General features: G+C 44.8%; 1 protein-coding gene across 4 annotated transcripts in view; it reads left to right on the forward strand.

Annotated features, from left to right (window-relative positions):
- The window catches only part of LOC110538283 (serine/threonine-protein kinase N1), a 57,854-nt gene that overhangs the window by 8,009 nt on the left and 25,096 nt on the right, over positions 1–24,749 (forward strand). The window contains exons 1-5 of one of the 4 annotated variants that reach the window (XM_021625003.2): positions 12,042–12,123; positions 21,880–22,001; positions 22,121–22,302; positions 22,475–22,617; positions 22,852–22,972. In XM_021625003.2, the coding sequence (XP_021480678.2) occupies positions 12,103–12,123; positions 21,880–22,001; positions 22,121–22,302; positions 22,475–22,617; positions 22,852–22,972 (589 nt within the window). In that variant the 5' untranslated portion in view covers positions 12,042–12,102. Of the gene's footprint in view, positions 1–12,041; positions 12,124–16,038; positions 16,397–21,879; positions 22,002–22,120; positions 22,303–22,474; positions 22,618–22,851; positions 22,973–24,749 lie in introns of those variants that run through there. The other 3 variants (XM_036938556.1, XM_021625001.2, XM_021625002.2) reach the window with 3 other exon arrangements.

The raw sequence follows: 24,749 nt of genomic DNA on the forward strand, positions 1-24,749 counted from the left end.
TCCTCTCCCTTCCTATATAAAGCCTTGACGACAATATAACCTCTTGTTCCGAGGATGTGAGGACGATGGTCCGATGTCAGAATGGTTCAGATAATAACTAGAGAACGAAGCCAACATCAGCATGAGCTTTGGTTGCGAATGGTATGAACTTTGAACTCTTATTCACTGCAGAAGTGATACCTTCTAGCCGTTGAGTTAGCAACAGCAGCTGCAAACGAGGGTTAGGAAGGAACAGACAGAGTATCCCGTCTACCACACAACAACGTTACTACAACGTATCCAATTGACCACCAGAGACATTCTTCAAAAGACTCGGTTTGGCAACACGGCCTTCCATCTACCACCAACCTACCGAAGCGCAGCTCAGAGTAAATATTTATTTCACTCAAATCCAGCCCCTTTTCTTTTGTGTAACAAGCTGTCATATCTGTTCCGCTAGGGACGTTTTCCTTTATGACGTCATTTGTAATCAAGTTATGATTAATTATGTGTATGTGTAATTCTGTGTGATTAGTTAGGTATTTAGTAAATAAATAATTAAACCCAATTTTGTATTGCTGATTATAACTTTCAGATGAGACTGAATTAAGGTGACGATTAATATTGACTGCTATTGATGTAAAATATTACTAGGTCTTTAATAGTTTATTTGGAAGATAACAGCTCTATAAATATTTTGTGGTGCCCCGACTCTCTAGTTAATTACATTTACATGATTAGCTCAATCAGGTAATATTAATTACGGGGAAATTATTTTATAGAATAGTCATATCACTTAATCTGGCATAGCCAATTTCAAGGTTTTTACTGAGTTACAGTTCATATAAGGAAATCAGACAATAAATTCATCAGGCCCTAATCTATGTATTTCACATGACTGGACAGGGGCGCACACATGCATGGGCCTGGGAGGGCATAGACCCACCCACTGGGGAGCCAGGCCCAGCCAATCAGAATTTGTTTTTTTCTCCAGAAAAGGGCTTTATTACAGACAGAAATACTCCTCCGTTTCATCAGCTAATCAGTTGGCTGGTCTCAGACTATCCCGCAGGTGAAGAATCCGGATGTCCAGGTCCTGGGCTGGTGTGGCTACACTTGGTCTGTGGGTGTGAGGACGGTTGGACGTACTGCCAAATTCTTTAAAATGACGTTGGAGGCTTATGGTAGAGAATTAAACATTCAATTCTCTGGCAACCTCTCTGGTGGACATTCCTGCAATCAGCATGCTAATTGCACACTCCCTCAAAACTTCAGACATCTGCTGTGACAAAACTGCACATTTTAGAGTGGCCTTTTATTGTCCCTAGCCCAAGGTGCACCTGTGTAAAAATCATGCTGTTTAATCAGCTTCTTGATAGGCCACACCTGTCAGGTGGATGGATTATCTTGGCAAAGGAGAATTGCTCACTAACAGGGATGTTAACAAATTTGTGCACAGAATTTGAGAGAAAGAAGCTTTTTGTGCGTATGGAACATTTCTGGGATCTTTTATTTCAGCTCATGAAACAAGGGACCAACACTTTACGTTGCGTTTATATTTTTGTTCAGTATATATATATATATATATATATATAACATTTTTTTTGACTGTTTGTACTTAGGCGGCCCGGGGAAAATCCCCTAGTATACATGATCCCAGCCCATGTCCCCATGGGCATGTCACAAAGCCAAACCTACCTTGCCCATCCAGTCAGTCTTAACAAGAGCTGTTCCTTTGTCAGTCCAGCTATAGTTCTGCTCTGTTCTGCCATGCTGGCTAAATGCCCACTGGCTTGCCTCACAGGATTAGTTATGTTTACTGCCAACCCACCCTGATCATGGATGGATCATGAAAGACTGTCCTCCACGGTGACATGGGGCAGCCAGACCTGTTGTTTGTGACTATACTGCTCAGTGCAGTTGTGATGGTTGTTGTGCAGGTTATTGTGAGTGACGTTTTGAGTGTTTTGAGGCCTGGGGTCTCATGGGATTGCGGTGGTGTTATAGGATTGAGGAATGTGTTACAATGAAGAAAGGCCCGAAACAATGTTATGTGGGGGCATCATATTTTACTCCAATTGGCCAAGCATAAGCACCATTTTAGAGTGAGTGGGAAATGAGGTTGCTGATTGGAGTTATGTAGGAGCCAATGTTTTATCTCCAGAAATGGGCAGTAATCAGTGGTTTAGTAATCCCAGCCAGAGACAGAATTCTTACTGACTGACTGGCCCAGCTGTGGTGCTGAAATCGCAAACGGATAGCTTTCATAATTCAGTCATCTTTTTCTGTAACACATAATTTTAGTAAATACAAGGTCAAAATAATCAAGCTTTTTGACTTACCTTTGAAGTTTTCCATGGGTCAAGGGGCACTACCAACCTACAAAAATGCTTCCATTACTTGGGTACAGCCACCACAGGCTATCACAGATCAACCCCAAACAATGTCGCTAAAGGACTTTGTTTGAATTTAGTTTATTCTGACATTCAATGCTTACAGATAGAATCCGCAGTAGGGGGAAACAGCGCCCCTGGCTGCCCCACCACCGTTGTTATTGATTTGTGCAGCATGGTAAAAATTGCAGTACATATTGTGCTCTTCTGGAGAAACAGGTTTGCAGTAACGTCGTTGTTGTTGTAATATCGCAAACGGATGTGGCTGCTTCACCAAATGGAAGCTATGCTGAGTAGCATTGTTTTGGTGTGCTCGTTGGCTGGGAGGGAGGCACCATTTTGAGGTGTGAAGGTGAGACATTCCCCAGTGCTGTGACCACTGAGACTGTGAGCAAGTCAGTCTGTTCTAGGACGATAAGAGCAAGGCCAGGCCATGCCCATGCAGTGACCTGATTGTGGTTACCTACGGTAATGGTGATGAGGTAGCCTCCCGGTGAGGTCATGTGATAGCGTCTGCTCTGTGGGAGTGGTGTAGGGTGTAAGAGGAGCACAGACGCAGTGCTAGATGGGTGCAGCGACGGCCCTGCCATCCCAACAGTGGGCTGTCTGTTCTGTCTGCCCAGGGGCCATTAATCTGAGCCGAGGAAGAAAAACATATATTATCAGTCTCGGTCTAAAAGTAGAGAGAGCAACGTTACCTGGCTGTCAAACAACAGAAGAGCACAAGACCAACTGTACCTCTCATAATTCTCTTAAAACACAGACTTTCAGACTGAGTCAGGTAGAAATGGTGAGGATGTAACAGCAGTCCTTTTCACATGCCTTGAAACATGGTGCTTAGAATAAGTCACTGCCTGGAGAGACAGAGAGAGAGACAGAGAGAGAGAGGGGGTTGAAAGTAGAGAGAGGGGAAATACATGACGGATGGAGGGTACAGTAAATGACTGTTTGGTTGTGAGTTAGATTCCTAATTGAGCTGACGTTGCAACTTGTCATCTTGATAATTGCTGTGATTTCCCATCGGTGGTATGGCAGTTGTAACCACCCTCCAGCTCTCCTTCCTGCTGCTCCTGTGGGGTCTCAACCACACTATAGCTCTGTACAGATCGGTTTACTCCTTCACTTATTTTAGCTCCTTGATTGTACCCCACCTTGCATCAATCACACTAGGGGAAACTAGGGTATTTTGAAGTGGTGTTCCCACTGTTGACTAGGCATCCGTCTTAGTGTACTGTGAGTAAGGAATGATGCACGTTGCTCTACTTGACTGTTTTATTGTTTGAACACACAACAGTACTGTGCTCATTAGTCAGTTGGGAACGTTAGTCAACAACATACAGCCACACATATTGGTGCTGTCTTTGCCTTCCTGTTTGCGGACCTGCCATTATCGTCAGCAGAACTAAAGATGGATAATCATCAGCTTTATAGGACGTGCTCTTATCCCTTCTGCCATAATCATTTTTAATCTGTTCTCGGTTTCCATTAAAATCTGTTTCCAATTCATTCTTTTTTCAGAGCTTTCGGTGCAGTGTGCAGCGTCTTTCTCTGACCCCTCTAGGTGAGGGAGCTGTAGCTCTAACCTATAAAGCATGTCAGTGAAGCCCTTATCAGTGGAAGTCAGGAGCCAGGCAGAGAGACAGGGAGATGAGGACAGAGGGCTGGATATAGAGAGAACCAATACTGTTGCTGCTCAGACCTTAGACCAACAAAGTTTTCAAAGAAGATTTAGAAAAATCTAAGTAGATCTTAGCGCTGCATTGCTTCTCTCTCTCTCTCTCTCTCTCTCTCTCTCTCTCTCTCTCTCTCTCTCTCTCTCTCTCTCTCTCTCTCTCTCTTTCTCTCTCTCTCTCTCTCTCTCTCTCTCTCTCTCTCTCTCTCTCTCTCTCTCTCTCTCTCTCTCTCTCTCTCTCTCTCTCTCTCTCTCTCTCTCTCTCTCTCTCTAACAAACACACAAACATAGATTTTGAGTTATTTACGTGGTATACAGGCACAGTCACAGGCAGACGCCCTGAGTGGGTCATTAGTCACGGCTGAGCTGTGGCAGATTTGAATCGGTCTCCTGGAAAATCACTCCCTTCCCTGTTTGTTTTCATGCACCACTGTCCTGAGGCTGTGTTTGTGGAGTGGAGTTCACAGTCTAACACAGCATGGTTCTCAGTCAGTCATTCAGACCTTTCTCTCTCTCTCACTCACTCTCCCTCTCTTTCTCCCTCTTTCTCTCTCTCTCTCTTTTCCCTCTCCCTCTTTCTCTCTCTCTCTCTCTCTCTCTCTCTCTCTCTCTCTCTCTCTCTCTCTTTCCCTGCCCCCCACTGGGCCTTAGTGAGTGGGAGGATGTAGCTATCGACCCTGGACAGGCTCACTGCGGAAATCCCCACGCCAGACCATTTGAGTCAGAGCCAGGAGTCACACAGCTTGGAGCCCCAATTTCCCCGGAGTCAAAGCACAGAGACCTACACAACCCCATGGGCCAGGAGTTTCTCTCGCTCTCTGTCTCTGTGTCTCTCGCTCTCTGTGTCCCTCGCTCTCTGTCTCTGTGTCTTTCACCATGATCTAAGCTGCTGACAAGATGAGATCAAAGGAATGGCATCAGTTAACATGGCTGTGAATCTATTGTCCCATAAAGCACCTCAGTAATTCTCCCTCTGCTCTGTGTCACGACCATATTCAGGATGACTGTTGTAGGTCACCAACTGTGTTTGCAATGTGCTGCTTTGTGCAGGTGGGTTCAGTAGAGCATTGATAACAAAGTAGTCTAAATAAATGAATAAATGATTCCCTGGTAACGTCAGAATTCTCCATCCACTGCTCTACATGAGTGGGACACAGAGAGACACATTTGTACTTCCCTTTGGATGTTGTTTGGAAATGCAGTCTTCAACCCTCTGAGGCCTGAACAGAGAGACTGATTGTGGTGGTTCTCACAATGGACAGAATCAGCAACACAAACACATAAGCATTTATTGAAGTCGCTTGAGAAGATGGACCCCTCCACAATGCTGCTTTTCATGGGGATAGACTCTTCCCCAGCTGTGGACCGGGCACTCCTGGCACACACATACACTCACAGTCTTGTACAACTAACCTTGTGGGGACACAAAATTCAATCCCATTCAAAATCCTATTTTCCCTAACTGAACTCTAACCTCTAATTCTAACCTCTACCTCTAACCTCTAATCTCTAACTCTAACTCTAAACTCTAACTAACTCTAAACTCTAACTCTTACTCTAACCTCTTACTCTAACCTCTAACTCTAACCTCTAACTCTTACTCTAACCTCTCACTCTAACCTCTACCTCTAAACTCTAACTCTTACTCTAACCTCTTACTCTAACCTCTAACTCTTACTCTAACCTCTTACTCCACATATGTCAGAGTCAAGGCCCGCGGGCCACATCCGGCCCGCAAGAAGGTTTTTTACGGCCCCTGGGATGATCTTGATTTATTATTAGAACCGGCCCGCAGCAAGCCGGCAGCCCGCAGATCTTTTACACGCACCAATACTACATTTCCCACAATGCAAAGGTGACGCACCGAGCAGTAGGCTGCTTCATTTCAATATTTATTGGCACAGCAGTCGTCAGCATCACAGTAAAATTAACTTTCAGATACCCATCAAAAATGGCAAAACGGAAGGTGGATACTGAGAACCGGGGGTTTCAAACAAGGTGGGAGTCGGAGTATATGTTCACGAAGGTAGCTGGAAAACCTGTGTGTCTTCTGTGTGGAGAAAGTGTGGCGGTACTGAAAGAGTATAATCTGAGACGACATTATGAAACGAAACACGCGGACAAAAACAAGAATATGGACATGGAACAAAGGCTACAAAAGGCAGAGGAATTAAAACGAGGCCTCAAATCTCGACAGGCTCTGTTCAAAAAAGCCAAATCACAAGGCCAGGCTGCTGTCAAGGCCAGTTTTATTTTGGCAGAAGAGATCGCTAAATCAGCCCGGCCATTTACGGAGGGGGATTTCATCAAAAACTGCATGATTAAAGTTTGTGACGAAGTTTGCCCAGAAAAAAGGCAACTCTTTTTAAATGTGAGTCTGAGCAGAAACACCATTGCCGAGAGAGTAGACCAGTTGTCCATCAATCTAAAAGAGCAGCTTGTGAAAAAGGGAAAAGATTTTATTGCATATTCCTTGGCTGTGGATGAGAGCACCGACATTTCTGACATTGCCCAGTTGTCAATTTTCATCCGCGGAGTGGACTCCAGCCTAAGCGTGACAGAGGAGTTTTTGGCTTTACGTCCTATGCATGGCACAACTACGGGGCATGATTTGTATGAAGAGGTGTCAAGATGTGTAAATGAGATGGAGCTGCCTTGGGAAAAACTTGTGGGTTTGACAACCGACGGAGCACCTGCGATGTGTGGACACAGGAGCGGACTGGTGGCGAAGATACGGGAAAAGATGCAAGAGGAAAACGCGACAGGTGAGCTGACAGCTTATCATTGTATCATACACCAGGAAGCGTTGTGCGGTAAAGCCTTGAAAATGGAGCATGTAATGAGCATCATCACGCGCACAGTTAACTTTATCAGAGCCAAAGGTTTGAATCACCGCCAGTTCAAGGCATTTCTGACGGAGTTAGAAACGGAGCATGGTGATTTGCCTTATCACACAGAGGTGCGATGGCTAAGCCAGGGAAAGGTGCTTCAAAGATGTTTCGAGCTTCGTGAGGAGATTTGTCTATTCTTGGACAGCAAAGGGAAAGACACAACACAACTCCGAGACGAAATGTTTCTGTGTGAAATGGCTTTTCTGTGTGACATTACGAGTCATCTGAATGCAATAAACTTGCAGCTGCAGGGTCGGGATCGTGTCATCTCTGATATGTACAGTACAGTGAAGGCATTTAAAACCAAACTGACTGTGGGAGACGCAGATGCGGAAAGAAAATTTGAGCCACTTTCCCAGCTGCCAGACCATGAAAGAGAAGCTCTCTACCAGTGCGTTCCCGAGCACACAGTTGGCTGATAAAATAGGTATGCTTACCACTGACTTTCGACGCCGATTTGCTGACTTTGAAGCACAAAAAAGCAGGTTGGAACTGCTCGGTAACCCATTTGCTGTTGACGTGGAAAGCTCACCACCAAACCTCCAAATGGAGTTGATTGACCTCCAATGCAATGATGCACTGAGGGAAAAATATGCGGCAGTGGGTGCTGCGGAGTTTGCCCGTTTCCTCCCCGGCACAATGCCCCAGCTGCGCATCCAGGCTGCTCAAACATTGTCTATGTTTGGCAGCACATACCTGTGTGAACAACTGTTTTCTTTGATGAACCTGAACAAAACATCACACAGAAGTCGACTTACTGCTGAACACCTCCACTCAATTCTGAGGATTTCTTCAGCTCAGAGCCTTACCCCGAACATTGATGAACTTGTGGAAAAGATGGGACACCACCAAGTATCACCCTCAACCTCAAACAAGTGAACATTACTGTGCAATCACATATTTAGAGTTTTTACTCAGTTCAAGTTTAAAAGTTAAAATTTAATATTTGTTTTCACTGCATGTTACTTCTCCTTAAACAAAGTGTTGTTTTTGATTAATAGATTTTTGCACTTTATTTTTTTGTATTTCAATCCAATTATATTTTAAAAATATTTCAGTTGAGTGGATGATAGAAAATTGCTATTATTGTTTTTTCTTTGAAGTAAATTTAGCCCACTTTTGCTAAAATAGAAAATATAGTCTACTGATGGTGCCTTGAATACCGGTTTCTTTCATTTAATGTTCATGTTATGGGGATATTTATATAAAGGAAATTTGTCTTTTGTGTCTGTTGAAAATTAAAGATTACTGACAGAGCCATAAGAAAATATTGCTTTATTTATCTGATCATATTGTAATATATTTGTTAGGTTTTCAGTAGGTTCAATTAGGTTCACTAGACTATATGCGTCATTTAAAATTTTTTCAATGAACATTCGAACAGTCCGGCCCTCGTCTTGTAGCTGATTTTTTTATTTGGCCCTCCGTCCATTTGACTTTGACACCCCTGTCTTACTCTAACCTCTAACTCTAACTAACTCTAACCTCTAACTCTTACTCTTACTCTAATCTCTAACCTCTAACTCTAACCTCTAACTCTAACTCTAACTAACTCTAACCTCTAACTCTCACTCTAACCTCTAACTCTAACCTCTAACTCTTACTCTAATCTCTAACCTCTAACTCTAACCTCTTACTCTAACCTCTAACTCTAACCTCTAATTCTAACCTCTATCTCTAACCTCTTACTCTAACCTCTAACTCTAGCTCTAAACTCTAACCTCTCACTCTTACTCTAATCTCTAACCTCTAACTCTAATCTCTAACTCTAGCTCTAAACTCTAATTAACTCTAACCTCTAACTCTTACTCTAACCTCTTACTCTAACCTCTAACTCTAAACTCTAACTCTAACCTCTAACTCTTACTCTAACCTCTAACTCCAACCTCTATCTCTAACCTCTTACTCTAGCTCTAAACTCTAATTAACTCTAACCTCTAACTCTTACTTTAACCTCTTACTCTAACCTCTAACTCTAAACTCTAACCTCTAACTAACTCTAACCTCTAACTCTGACTCTTAGTCTTACTCTAACCTTAACCCCAAAACTTAACCATAACTCTAAACCTAACCCTAGCTCTTAACCCTAAACCTAATTGTAACCTCAACACTAAACCCCATAGAAATAGCATTTGACCTAGTGGGGACTAACAAAATGTCCCCAGTTGGTTAGCTTTTTGTTTGTTTACTATACCTGTGGGGACTTCTGGTCCCCATAAGTATAGTTAAACATGCCCACACGCACACACACATAATCTCCAGTCATACTTACAGGTTAAAGTTGACTATTTATTGACACAGAGTTTGGACATCCTCTATTATACAGTATTTTTTATACAAACAGAAAAAGTCCAAAACATACAAAGTTCAACATGCCGATTCGGAGGCTTAATTATACAATCTCACCTAAACCATCAAATCAAATCAAATTGTATTAGTCACATGCGCCGAATACAACAGAATACCATGCCTTATAGTGAAATGCTTACTTACGAGCCCCTAACCAACAATATAGTTTAAAAAAAATACAGATACGAATAAGAAATAAAATAACAATGAATTAAAGAACAGCAGTAAAATAACAGTAGCGAGACTATATACAGGGGGGTACTGGTACAGAGTCAATGTGGAGACTATATACAGGGGGTACCGGTACAGAGTCAATGTGGAGACTATATACAGGGGGTACTGGTACAGAGTCAATGTGGAGGCTATATACAGGGGGTACTGGTACAGAGTCAATGTGGAGACTATATACAGGGGGGTACTGGTACAGAGTCAATGTGGAGACTATATACAGGGGGGTACTGGTACAGAGTCAATGTGGAGACTATATACAGGGGGGTACTGGTACAGAGTCAATGTGGAGACTATATACAGGGGGGTACTGGTACAGAGTCAATGTGGAGACTATATACAGGGGGGTACTGGTACAGAGTCAATGTGGAGACTATATACAGGGGGGTACTGGTACAGAGTCAATGCGCGGGGGCAACGGTTAGTTGAGGTAACATGTACATGTAGGTAGAGTTATTAAAGTGACTATGCATAGATGGTAACAACAGAGAGTAGCAGCGGTGTAAAAGAGGAGGGCCATGCAAATAGTCTGGGTGGCCATTTGATTAGATGTTCAGGAGTCTTATGGCGCTGTTTAGAAGCCTCTTGGACTTAGACTTGGCGCTCCGGCACCACTTGCCGTGCGGTAGCAAAGAGAACAGTCTATGACTAGGGTGGCTGGAGTCTTGGACAATTTCTTAGGGTAACTTTCCACTGGTATATAAGGATTAGGAGGAGGCCACTTTCATAAGTACAGTGCACTAGCATAGCCTTCTTTTTTTGAACCTTTATTAAACTAGGCAAGTCAGTTAAGAACAAATTCTTAATTTCAATGACAGCCTAGGAACAGTGGGTTAACTGCCTGTTCAGGGGCAGAACAACAGATTTGTACCTTGTCAGCTCGGGGACTTGAACATGAAACCTTTCGGCTACTAGTCCAACGCTCTAACCACTAGGCTATTGTCCCATAAAGCACCTCAGTAATTCTCCCTCTGCTCTGTGTCATGACCATATTCAGGATGACTGTTGTAGGTCACCAACTTTGTTTGCTATGTGCTGCTTTGTGCAGGTGGGTTCAGTAGAGCATTGATAACAATGCTCTACAATTTCTGTACACAACAGTAATGACACCCCTCTAACTGTTTTGTACACTCTGTGCTCCAACTCCGCCACTGGGAGCGTTGATTCTCCACCCTCAGCCTCACTACTCTCTACGTTTCCACTGACATGGACTTCCATGCTGTTGTATTCACAACTCTTCAGTTGGTGTGTATATTCATTATCTGAGTGATAGCTCTCTCGATGTGATGTGTTTGTCTGCTGTGAACAGTGGTTAAGCAGCACATCAAGGGGAGGAGGGAGGAGGGGAGTGAGTGGTAATTGGAATTCACTGTTGCTCCCCACCAGGCCCTCTTAACCCACATCCCAGCCACTGCATGCCTGCTGCCTGCTGAATGGGGCTGTGTGGAGATGAGAGGATGTGAGGGGAATTCAGACAACCTCACATATCTCTCCTGTTTCCCTGGAACCTTTCGCTCTCTCTCTCTCGCTCTCTCGCTCCCTCATTCTGTCACTGTCGGGGTCTCTAGATGACGCTCCCTCATTCTGTCACTGTCTGGGTCTCTAGATGACAGTGCAAAGGGAGAACACACTATCAGACATAATACCTCACTGATATAATTTTGGCAACAAAATCACTTGTGATTACACGACAGAGTGTAGTCACTAGCCATGAAATTGATGGATAATAGTGATATTGAGAGAGTTCTGTCCTGTTTTAAACACTCGTTCTCTCCTCACCTTTACTTTCTCGCAATCTCTATCGCTTCGTTTTTTAGGAACTTGTGGTGATGCTCATGAGTGCCGATGTTCTCTGCTGACCCCAGAGGTCACTGTTTCTCATCCTCTGACACTTATAGCACAACACCATGTTCATTCTCTCTCCCTCGGGGGCAATCACTATCAGCACACCTGACCCTTGTTGTACACCTCTCTGTGCTTTTGACAGCTTTCTCTAGGAAGACCTTGATGGGTCATTTACAGGTCACTGTCTGTCACCTGTCTGAACATCCACTCCCACACAGTGGCTTCACATTGCTTCTGGTTTAACCCATGACCCCAACTCCAAAACATGTCATCGTCATCCTCCAGCTTGTTCCTGGAACTGCCAATCCCCCAGCAGTTCCCCCATCCTTCATTTCTCTTCCCCCAAAATATCCCATCAGAGCACACATGACTGAGTCGGAAAGGACATTGTTATTAAATGATAATGACTTATACATTAGTACCTCATAGTCTATCAGTTAAGCAGCAGCACTATGCTTTCTCATTTCCCTGTCATTGTCATTATTGATATTTGCTTATGCATCACCAAGCATCACAGGTGTGAGGGAGGGAGTTGGGAGGGAAGTGGCACAGATAGACAAGAGTGCTTCCCTTAAAGTCAATGAGATGGGCTTTATGTTTATTTATAGAGGCAGGCGCTGCAAACCGGCAGTCAGGCCATTAACTTCATCAAAGGGATGGCTTTCAGTCAATGGCTACATCGAGCTGAGAGGAGCTACTACACACTGGGGCCCAGCCACAGCATGGCAGATAGACTGCCTGAGGGATGATGGGAGAGAGGAAGATGGTGAGAGAGAAGAGGGAGAGGGATGAGGGTGACTCCCATTTTCTTGTTTCTTTCTCTCTATGGCTGTCTTGTGTGTTGCATGTCACATACATACATACATACATACATACATACATTCCTCTCTATAGGAAGTCATTCTATGGGACACTTTCACTTCCTCTGTGGTGATGGGCAGCATTTGCCCTGTTACTGAGTAGGCTGTCCTGTATGTGTGTGTGTGTGTGTGTGTGTGTGTGTTGTGTGTACATCTGTGTGTTTATGAGAGAGAACGTGTTTTGACAGTGTGTGCCTGGTCTGACATGGCTGTGAGCCATTCTGAAGGTGACCTAGGGTAGCCTCTGAGTCAGGACTTCAGACTGACACAACCTCACTGAATCAGTCACTGACAGGAAGAGGCTGGAGGCAACATGGACACTCTGGCTGTTCTGCTGGGTCACTCCTCTCACTGCTGTTTGTCTGTAAACTTTACCTGTTTGTTATGGTTATTCAGCCTTTCTAGTAGGGCTGGGCAATATATCAAATCTATTTTATTCATTCAAATGTATGTTTTTGCACAATATTCGAAATTCCTGTATCTCAAGAATTTAGTTTTTTTGTATTTTTTGTGTGTTTAAGTCCGCCTGTTCTCTTGTTGTGTTTTTGATCTTGTCTCCTTCGCGCCTTCTGTGCTGTGTGCACCTTCCCATTTACACGCATTGGGCTTATTTTGGACAGATTTTGCCGAGAGTGAAACCTCTCGCGTCGCCTCTTCCTCTCTGTTTACACACACCAAGCCCCTCCCCCGCCCCTCACACCAACAAAGTTGAGAGATCACGTCTTCCTCTGACAAGCGGTTTCAACTCGCTGTTTTCATTTGAGGTTTGGTCCAACAGAATTGGTCATATGGACACATTGAGACATTATTTTATTGTAATAGGGGATAAGTTAACCTTTAACGATAACATTTTTATGTCTCAACTACTTAAATTGTGCAGAGAGCAGACAGTTCTAACATTGATTCTGAAAAATTCATGCTCAGTTTGTCATTACCACGTACCGCTAGCAGCATTTTAGCCAAATACTGTTATATTATCTAGTCTGTGTTTTATAAAATGTGCAATAGTCATAAAACACAATTATATAAGCATTTGGAAAGAAATCGGGATATGATTTTTAGCCCTAGGGTTGCACAATTCCGGGAACTTTCAAGAAATTCCCTGGTTTTCCAGAAATCCTGTTTGGAAGATTCTGGATTTCCTGCTTATTCCCTCCTGATTCCAGAATCCTCCAACTGGGATTTCGTGAAAACCAGGGAATTTATTGTAAGTTCCCATTTTGCATCCCTAATCCTCCCTCCCTCTCACTCTCATGATACAAACCCTGTGACATGGTTTAGTTCCACTTCCTGTTCCCTGTTCTGTGAAGCAGCTGTGCCTCTGTTTCTCTCCATGGGTGTTCTTCTCCATGTGGCCTGATGCTATTTATGACCAACATGCTTCTGTTGTAACATGATACATACAACAACTGCTATGTGTCAATGTTCCCCTGTTTGGACAAATGACAAGAATAGCTATTGATTCCCTTAGCTTTTATTATTAGGTGTAATTAACTATGTATGACTGCTTTTTCAGTGACGGATTTGAAAGCTTTTTGTGGTTCCCTGGTTGTAATATCTTGGCCTTTGACTGTTTTCACTCAGCTGTGCTCCCCACGTCTTCTGTGCCTCTCACCTCTCCCCCAAATGAACACACACACACTGGTTGCATCACGACCTGTTACAGGATTATCTCCGTCCAATGACAGCAAGGCCCTTCAGCGGGTGGTGAAGATGGCCCAGTACAGTGCATTCGGAAAGTATTCAGACCCCTTGGCTTTTTACACATTTTGTTATGTTACAGCCTTATTCTAAAATGTATTAAACAGTTTTTCCCCTCATCAATCTACACACAAATACCCATAATGACAAAGCAAAAGCAGGTTTTTAAAAATGCTTGCAAATTTATTACAAATAAAAATACATAAGTATTCAGACCTTTTACTCAGTACTTTGTTGAAGCACCTTTGGCAGTGATTACAGCCCGGAGTCTTCTTGGGTATGACGCTACAAGCTTGGCACACCTGTATTTGGGGTTTCTCCCATTCTTCTCTGCAGATTCTCTCAAGCTCTCAGGTTGGATGGGAAGTGTCGCTGCACAGCTATTTTCAGGTCTCTCCAGAGATGTTTGATCGGGTTCAAGTCCGGGCTCTGGCTGGTCCACTCAAGGACAGTCAGAGACTCGAAGCCGCTCCTGAATTTGTCTTGGCTGTGTGCTTGGCGTTGTTGTCCTGTTGGAAGGTGAACCTTCGCCCCAGTCTGAGGTCCTGAGCGCTCTAAAGCAAGTTTTCATCAAGGATCTCTCTGTACTTTGCTCTGTTCATCTTTCACTCGATCCTGACTAGTCTCCCAGTCCCTGCCGCTGACAAACATCCCCACAGCATGATGCTGCCACCACCATGCTTCACCGTAGGGATGGTGTCAGATTTCCTCCAGACGTGTTGCTTGGCATTCAGGCCAAAGTGTTCAGTCTTGGTGTCATCAGACCAGAGAATCTTGTTTCACATGGCCAGAGTTCTTTAGGTGCTTTTTGGCAATATCCAAGTGGGCTGTCGTGCCTTTTACTGAGGAGTGGCTTCCGTCTCTACGAGTTGTCCTTCTGGAAGGTTCTCCCATCTCCACAGTGAAACACCTCCCTGACCAAGGCCCTTCTCCTCTCAATTCTGCAGAAATGTTTTGGTACTCTTTCCCAGATCTGTGCCTCGACACAATTCTGTCTTGGAGTTCTACTGGCAACTCCTTCGACCTCATCAAATTGTAAAAACATCTCAAGGATGATCAATGGAAGCAGGATGCACCTGAGCTCAATTTCGAGTCTCATAGCAAAGGGTCTGAATACTTATGTAAATAAGGTATAAACAAAAATCTAAAAACCCGTTTTTGTTTTGTTATTATGGGGTATTGTGTGTAGATTGATGAGGAAAAAAGAAAGGTAATCCATTTTAAAATAAGGCTGTAACATAACAAAATGTGGAAAAGGTCAAGGGGTCTGAATACTTTCTGAACGCACTGTACATCACCGTGCTCCCACCCATCCAGGACATCTACTCGAAACGGTGCCTGAGGAAGGTCCGCAGCATCATCAAGGACCCCACACACCCCAGTCATGAGCTGTTCACTCCCTTACCATCAGGCAGACGTACCGGAGCATGAGATCTGATACCAACAGGCTCAGAGACAGTTTCTATCTACAAGCCATCAGACTGTTGAACACTTGAACTGGCTCTCTCACACACACACACACACACACACACACACACACACACACACACACACACACATATTTCCATCCATTCTACACACACTTCACAACTGCTGCTACCAGACTCTTGTTATGATTGCCATACTGCATAATTTAAACACTTGTCCCTGAATCCCCCCTTCCCCAAACATGTATAAATATTGGACACTAAATTGTACCTTCCTGTATTATACTTATGCTAAAATGTTTATTCTATTCTACTGAGCCATTTACTTTCTATTCCTATTCTTATCTTTTATTATTTCTTATTGTTGCATTGTCCGGAATTAACCTGCAAGTGAGCATTTCTTTGGACGGTGTACACCAGGTGTATCCCGACTAATGAAACTTGAAACTTGAAACAGACACAGCATCTGGCAGTGTGTTTGATGTGATCAGTGTCTATCACAGCAGCCTGTCGCTATGCTAAGACTAGCCAACAGCAGGAAGCAAAGTGGCATTGCTCACTCGCTTACAAAACCACACCACTCTCCTCTGTGTGTGTTTCTGTAGTGTTACTGTTAGTTTCTCGCTCTCTCTCTAGGCTAGAGAGCAGAACAGGAAGCAGTGGGTTGGGGGTGGGGGTGGGGGTGGGGCTGTGTCGCTCTCTCTCTTCCTACCTCTTCCTCGCTCATTCGCTTCAGATTGAGTCTCTTTTGATTCCTGGCGGGAAGGAAGCACATCCCGGATTTGAGGAGGCAGGAATAGCTCTCTGTACTTTGAGTGGCGGTTCTGGTGTGAGAGTGTGTAACTGGGCAGAGGGGAGGGGTTGGGCAACACAGAGAGAGCCAGGGTGGGCCATGGCCAGCGAGGGAGCTTTGGCGGACTGCCCAGGGGAGCACACAGCTGCAGACCACCCCACTCACACTGAACAGGACCAGGGGGACGCCGAGTCTTCGGTAGGCACACTCTGTCTGGGCACCATACAACATGGTTGCCTTCCACACTACAGTGTGTTTGTGAGTTTCCTCTCCGCTTTCTGCTTCATGTTCACTTCCTTCTCAGTCCATGCCATTTCTGATGACTCATGTCGGGGCTGCTTTTAGTATTGTCGCATTGTTTTCAGACCCATATGAGTGGAGAACTGCCTCTATTCAATTTCTCGGTATTGTTCCACTGGAGGGCATTGCTAAATGGCAATAAATATATAGTAGTGAGTCACATGGTTAATGGTCCGGCCCTTTCCTCCTTCCTCTTATGTTGTTGTCTCTGCTATTCTTCTCTCCTCTGTGCCACTGTTGCTCACCTCCTGCCTCACTATTAGTAGCTGTTCATTTTAAGATGAGTGTGTGTGTCAAACTAGTGTGTTGTGTGTGTGTGTGTCTCAGTTCTGCTCAACAAGTGGGTGTTCTTCCTGTCTTAGTCCTACCAAGGCTCTATTCCTCCCTCATCTTTCTCTCTCCTTGTATGTTCTCTACCTCCATCTCTAGATGATTTTATTGCAGAGAAGGACAGGGCTGGGAGCACAATGAAGCTACAGCCTTGGTTTTGTTAGGACAGTAACACCACGCTCCAGCTGACTGGGCCATTTGGCCCACAACTTATGATCGTGTTGATAGCAACAGTACTAAACTCAGCAAAAAAAGAAACAGCCCTTTTTCAGGACCCTGTCTTTCAAAGATCATTTGGAAAAATACTAACTTCACAGATCTTTGTTGTAAAAGGGTTTCAACACTGTTTCTCATGCTTGTTCAATGAACCATACACAATTAAGGAACATGCACCTGTGGAACGGTCGTTAAGACACCAACAGCTTACAACAGCAACAGGTAGGCAATTAAGGTCACAGTTATGAAAACTTAGGACACTAAAGAGGCCTTTCTACTGACTCTGAAAAACACAAAAATAAATATGCCCAGGGTCCCTGCTCATCTGCATTAATGTGCCTTAGGTATGCTGCAAGGAGGCATGAGGACTGGATATGTGGCCAGGGCAATAAATTGCAATGTCCGTACTGTGAGACGCCTAAGACAGCGCTACAGGGAGACAGGACGGACAGCTGATCATCCTCGCAGTGGCAGACCACGTGTAACAACACCTGCACAGGATCGGTACATCTGAACATCACACCTGCGAGACAGGTACAGGATGGCAACAACAACTGCCCGAGTTACACCAGGAACGCACAATCCCTCCATCAGTGCTCAGACTGTCCGCAATAGGCTGAGAGAGGCTGGACTGAGGGCTTGTAGGCCTGTTGTAAGGCAGGTCCTCACCAGACATCACCGGCAACAACGTCGGCTATGGGCACAAACCCACCGTCGCTGGACCAGACAGGACTGGCAAAAAGTGCTCTTCACCGATGAGTCGCGGTTTTGTCTCACCAGGGGTGATGGTCGGATTCGCGTTCATCGTCGAAGGAATCAGCGTTACACCAAGGCCTGTACTCTGGAGCTGGATCGATTTGGAGGTGGAGGGTCCGTCATGGTCTGGGGCGGTGTGTCACAGCATCATCTGACTGAGCTTGTTGTCATTGCTGGCAATCTCAACGCTGTGCGTTACAGGGACATCCTCCTCCCTCATGTGGTACCCTTCCTGCAGGCTGATCCTGACATGACCCTCCAGCATGAAAATGCCACCAGCCATACCGCTCGTTCTGTGCGTGATTTCCTGCAAGGAATGTCAGTGTTCTGCAATGGCCAGCGAAGAGCCTGGATCTCAATTCCTTTGAGCACGTCTGGGACCTGTTGGATCGGAGGGTGAAGGCAAGGGCCATTCCCCCCAGAAATGTCCGGGAACTTGCAGGTGCCTTGGTGGAAGAGTGGGGTAACATCTCAAAGCAAGTACTGGCAAATCTGGTACAGTCCATGAGGAGGAGATGCACTGTAGTACTTAATGCAGCTGGTGGCCACACCAGATACTGACTGTTACTTTTGATTTTGACCCCCCCTTTGTTCAGGGACACATGATTCCATTTCTGTTAGTCACATGTCTGTGGAACTTGTTCAGTTTATGTCTCAGTTGATGAATCTTGTTATGTTCATACAAATATTTACAAGTTTACAAGTTTTATTTAAGTTTGCTGAAAATAAACGCAGTTGACAGTGAGAGGACGTTTCTTTTTTAGCTGAGTTTATTTCACCTGTATATCTATCGCTGTGTTCCTTCACAACAAATAGCCAAACATTTCAGTGCGCCATTTGACACAACATTAGGCCATCAGGTCCGCTATGAGAAATATTCCCAGATTACCATGACTACTCTGCACTGTTGTTGTGGAAGGTTTCCTGTTTAATAGCCTGTGTAAGTAGCCCTCAAAGGCCCAATAGCTGGGCTTGGCCACAAGGGCTGGCTTGGCTGCAGCCTGCTGTATTGTACTGTATTGCAGAAGGATTATGGTTCTAATGAGAGTCTGCCTGGTAGGAGCCGGGCTCTGCTCTGTTATGCCTGGCGTGGCGCTGAACAGGCCAATAGGGACGCTGCTGTAATCAGATCTGCAGGCTGGAGCCAGGTCTCTGAGTGGCCTACAGCAGTCAGTCAGTCGTTATGAGAGAGGAGGGACTGGGACTGCTCTGTCTGTCTGTCTGTCTGTCTGTCTGTCTGTCTGTCTGTCTGTCTGTCTGTCTGTCTGTCTGTCTGTCTGTCTCTCCATGTTGAAGGATGTGGGCTCTGTTCAACTCTAATAATGAGCTGTCTCTGTTTTATTGTTTTTAATGTCTGCTGTTGGGGATTTACTGTGATAGTGTTGCATGTCGGTTTGTGTGTGTGTGTGTGTGTGTGTGTGTGTGTATGTGAGTGCATGCACGCAAATGTGCTTATATGCATGCAATACCGTTACATGCATGTATGTCTGTATTTGTACCTAATGTCTATCACACTGTCATGTGTGTTTGTGTGCTGTATCTGTTTCTATGTGGCTTGCTGAGAGCTGGCGTGCTGACAGTGTGTCTGTGTGAATCAGTGGCCCTGAGCAGGAACAAGCCCTGATAGATTTTAGTCTATATTAATGCTGCACTAATCTGCTCTGATCTGGTTACCATCAGGAGGGGACGTGAGCACTCAGACCTTGACTCATTTAACGTCTCAGTCTCACTCTGCTGCTCTTAGAGACTCAGTTTTCTGAAGGGAAGCACTCACCTCGCAGTGACTGCTCCTCTCTCTGTCACAACTGCTTTTTAAGTCACTGACTCCGTCTGTCCCTTTCTGTTGCTGTCTTGGCCTCTGTTATATCTACAGTGCCTTGCGAAAGTATTCGGCCCCCTTGAATTTTGCGACCTTTTCCCACATTTCAGGCTTCAAACATAAAGATATAAAACTGTATTTTTTTGTGAAGAATCAACAACAAGTGGGACACAATCATGAAGTGGAACGACATTTATTGGATATTTCAAACTTTTTTAACAAATCAAAAACTGAAAAATTGAGCGTGCAAAATTATTCAGCCCCTTTACTTTCAGTGCAGCAAACTCTCTCCAGAAGTTCAGTGAGGATCTCTGAATGATCCAATGTTGACCTAAATGACTAATGATGATAAATACAATCCACCTGTGTGTAATCAAGTCTCCGTATAAATGCACCTGCACTGTGATAGTCTCAGAGGTCCGTCGAAAGCGCAGAGAGCATCATGAAGAACAAGGAACACACCAGGCAGGTCCGAGATACTGTTTTAAAGAAGTTTAAAGCCGGATTTGGATACAAAAAGATTTCCCAAGCTTTAAACATCCCAAGGAGCACTGTGCAAGCGATAATATTGAAATGGAAGGAGTATCAGACCACTGCAAATCTACCAAGACCTGGCCGTCCCTCTAAACTTTCAGCTTATACAAGGAGAAGACTGATCAGAGATGCAGCCAAGAGGCCCATGATCACTCTGGATGAACTGCAGAGATCTACAGCTGAGGTGGGAGACTCTGTCCATAGGACAACAATCAGTCATATATTGCACAAATCTGGCCTTTATGGAAGAGTGGCAAGAAGAAAGCCATTTCTTAAAGATATCCATAAAAAGTGTCGTTTAAATTTTGCCACAAGCCACCTGGGAGACACACCAAACATGTGGAAGAAGGTGCTCTGGTCAGATGAAACCAAAATTGAACTTTTTGGCAACAATGCAAAACGTTATGTTTGGCGTAAAAGCAACACAGCTCATCACCCTGAACACATCATCCCCACTGTCAAACATGGTGGTGGCAGCATCATGGTTTGGGCCTGCTTTTCTTCAGCAGGGACAGGGAAGATGGTTAAAATTGATGGGAAGATGGATGGAGCCAAATACAGGACCATTCTGGAAGAAAACCTGATGGAGTCTGCAAAAGACCTGAGACTGGGACGGAGATTTGTCTTCCAACACGACAATGATCCAAAACATAAAGCAAAATCTACAATGGAATGGTTCAAAAATAAACATATCCAGGTGTTAGAATGGCCAAGTCAAAGTCCAGACCTGAATCCAATCGAGAATCTGTGGAAAGAACTGAAAACTGCTGTTCACAAATGCTCTCCATCCAACCTCACTGAGCTCGAGCTGTTTTGCAAGGAGGAATGGGAAAAAATGTCAGTCTCTCGATGTGCAAAACTGATAGAGACATACCCCAAGCGACTTACAGCTGTAATCGCAGCAAAAGGTGGCGCTACAAAGTATTAATTTAAGGGGGCTGAATAATTTTGCACGCCCAATTTTTCAGTTTTTGATTTGTTAAAAAAGTTTGAAATATCCAATAAATGTCGTTCCACTTCATGATTGTGTCCCACTTGTTGTTGATTCTTCACAAAAAAATACAGTTTTATATCTTTATGTTTTAAGCCTGAAATGTTGCAAAAGGTCGCAAAGTTCAAGGGGGCCAAATACTTTCGCAAGGCACTGTACTCTAGCCATGGATCTACATTATTTTTACTCTTTGCTGCACTGCAGTCACACAGGATGTGAGCTGAAATGTTGGGCTCTTTGGTTTGGGCACCTGCCTCTGGGACCCATTGGAACATTAGCCTGCTCTTTCTCTCTCTCTCTCTCTCTCTCTCTCTCTCTCTCTTTCTCACTCTCTTTCTCTCTCTTTCTCACTCTCTTTCTCTCTCTCTCTCTCTCTCTCTCTTTCTCACTCTCTTTCTCTCTCTTTCTCACTCTCTTTCTCTCTCTCTCTTTCTCTCTCTCTCTCTCTCTCTCTCTCTCTCACTTTCTTTATTTTCCGTGTACAGATAAATGCTCCTGTCTATCCTAATGTTTGCAGCCAGTTTAGTGCTGCTCAGTTAAACCTTCTGACCTACAGGGTTGTGTGGGAGACATCTGGTGTCAAAGGTGAACGCAACCTAGTCCCCTGCACCTCCACTCCTCCAAAACCCCTAATTAGGCCTTTTTCCCAGAGAGGAAATACTGCAGACCTTTGTCTATGTCTCTCTGCTATCACTGCAATATCATCTTGGCACAATACATGTCGCAATGTATTTGACCGATACTAATCTATTATCCATTGTCTCTCCCCCTCTCCTCTTCCTCTCCCCCTGTCAGAGTGACCCAGGTGGGCTGTCACTGCTGGAGCAGCTGGGTCTGGACCAGAGCTCAGACTTCTCTGACTCCAGCATTCAGCAGCGGCTGGACGGAGCGAGGGACCACATCCGCCGGGAGATCAGGTTAGCATTACTACTTAATTACTCATTTACTATTCAATCATTTCTATGATGTATTGATTAACTACTCATTGTGTGATGCTACAAACTTATGAAAAGTCCCTGTGATTTGACTGGATCAGGAAGGAGCTGAAGATCAAGGAAGGAGCAGATAACCTGAGGAGAGCCACCACAGACAAGAAGAATGCCCAGCAGGTGGACAGCCAGCTCCGCAGCTCCAACCGCAGACTGGACAGCCTGCACTCTAAGTTACAGGAGCTGGACGCTTACATTGTGGTCAAAGGAGGGGACGACAACAACACAGGTATCACTGACGGGGATGGAACTATGAAGCGAATGGAGTGTAGCCTTATACCATTGGATGGATTCGAACAAAATGTAGAATGTAGAATGTAAAATGTAGAATGTAGAAAAAAGTTGGCCATTGTTAATGATTATAATAACTGTCAGTTAATACCATGACCTTTGACCCTCAGATGCCCCCAAGTCTCCCGGGGCGCGCAGCTGCTCGGCCAATCAGGACCGGATCACGGCTCTGGAGCGCCAGCTCAACATCGAGCTCAAGTGTAAACAGGGAGCAGAGAAGATGATCCCCATTTATGCCAATGGAGTCACCAAGGTACTGGACCACCTAACCTGGACCACCTAACCCCTCTAATATATACATCTATTGTAGCCTATGTACAATACAGCCAGCCCCTCCACAATCTCTCTTTCTCACTCTTCTGAGTTCATGTCTCTGGTCAGATCTTCTCCCAGCCTGATTCTTCTCTGAGTAGTGAAGGTTAGCTGGGATGTGTATTTGTGAGCTGTCTGCTATTTCACTGTCCTCACTGTACGGTGTCGCTTGTAGGACAAGAAGATGCATCAGGCGGCCCAGCAGATGCTGCAGGACAGCAAGACCAAGATCGACATCATCCGCATGCAGATCCGCAAGGCCATACAGGCCACTGAGCAGAATGAAGATATCCAGGGTAAATATCTGCCTGCCTGCCTGATTGCCTGCCTGCTTGTCTGTCTGTCTTCCTGTCTGACTGTCTGTTCATCCCCCTTTGTCTGTCTGTCTCTAATCTGTACATCTATTGTTAAATGTTTTATGAAGTGTGGGTAACAGATCACCACATACACACACACACACACACACACACACACAGACACACACACACTTCCACACAGAGCGCAGGTTAAGGCCTTATTGATGTTCCTGCATCCCCATGATGTTGCCCAACAGCAAAAAGTCATGCTTCTTTTACCCAAGGTTAGAGACAGAGGGAAAAGGGGAGAGAGAAAGATAAGGAAACAAATAGTAAGATATGGAAAGCGAGAACGAAAAAGAGAGTGAGAAGATGAGAAAAGCACAGGAAGTAAAGATACAGATTTAGGCCCATATCTTTAAATGTATTGCTGTCTATTTCCCTCTCCCTACCTTCTTCTCTCTACCTTCCTCCCTCCGTTGGATTAAGAATAGATCAGAGTTGCAGGGCATTTAGCCTCATAAGTCATGAACCATCCCTAACTTAGGACACACACAGACTCACACAAATCCATCAAAACCCCAATCTACACAATACTCCATAATGACAAGCCGAAAACAGGTTCGTCGAAATGTTTTCAAATGTATTACAAATAAAAGACAGAAACACCTTGTTTACGTAAGTATTCAGACCCTTTGCTATGAGACTCCAAATTGAGCACAGGTGCATCCTGTTTCCATTGATCATCCTTGAGATATTTCTACAACTTGATTGGAGTCCACCTGTGGGAAATTAAATTGATTGGACATGATTTGGAAAGGCACACACCTGTCTATATATGTCCCACAGTTGACCGTGCATGTCGGAGCAGAAACCAAGCCATGAGGTCGAAGGAATTGTCCGTAGGAGGATTGTGTTGAGGCACAGATCTGGGGAAGGGTACCAAAACATTTCTGCAGCATTGAAGGTCCCTAAGAAAACAGTGGCCTCCATCATTCTTAAATGGAAGAAGTTTGGAACCACCAAGATTTTTCCTAGAGCTGGCCGCCCAGCCAAACTGAGAAATTGGGGGAGAAGGGCCTTTGTCAGGGAGGTGACCAAGATCCCGATGGTCACTCTGACAGAGCTTCAGAGTTCCTCTGTGGAGATGGGAGAACCTTCCAGAAGGACAACCATCTCTGCAGCACTCCACCAATCAGGCCTCTATGGTAGAGTGGCCAGATGGAAGCCACTCCTCAGTAAGAGACACATGACAGCCCACTTGGAGTTTGCCAAAAGGCACCTAAAGGACTCTCAGAACATGAGAAACAAGATTGTCTAGTCTGATGAAACCAAGATTGAACATTTGGCCTGAATGCCAAGCGTCACGTCTGGAGGAAACCTGGCACCATCCATACGGTGAACCATGGTGGTGGCAGCATCATGCTGTGGGGATGTTTTTCAGCGGCAGGGACTAGGAGACTAGTCAGGATCGAGGGAAAGATGAATGGAGCAAAGTACAGAGAGATCCTTGATGAAAACCTGCTCCAGAGCGCTCAGGCCCTCAGACTTGGGCCAAGGTTCACCTTCCAACAGGACAACAACCCTAAGCACACAGCCAAGACAATGCAGAGTGGCCCAGCTAGAGCCCGGACTTGAACCAGATCGAACATCTCTGGAGAGACCTGAAAATAGCTATGCAGCGACGCTCCCCATCCAACCTGACAGAGCTTGAGAGGATCTGCAGAGAAGAATGGGAGAAACTTTCCAAATCCAGGTGTGCCAAGCTTGTAGCGTC

The sequence above is a fragment of the Oncorhynchus mykiss genome, chromosome 12 (assembly GCF_013265735.2).
Source record: "Oncorhynchus mykiss isolate Arlee chromosome 12, USDA_OmykA_1.1, whole genome shotgun sequence".
Taxonomy (NCBI): Eukaryota; Metazoa; Chordata; class Actinopteri; order Salmoniformes; family Salmonidae; genus Oncorhynchus; species Oncorhynchus mykiss.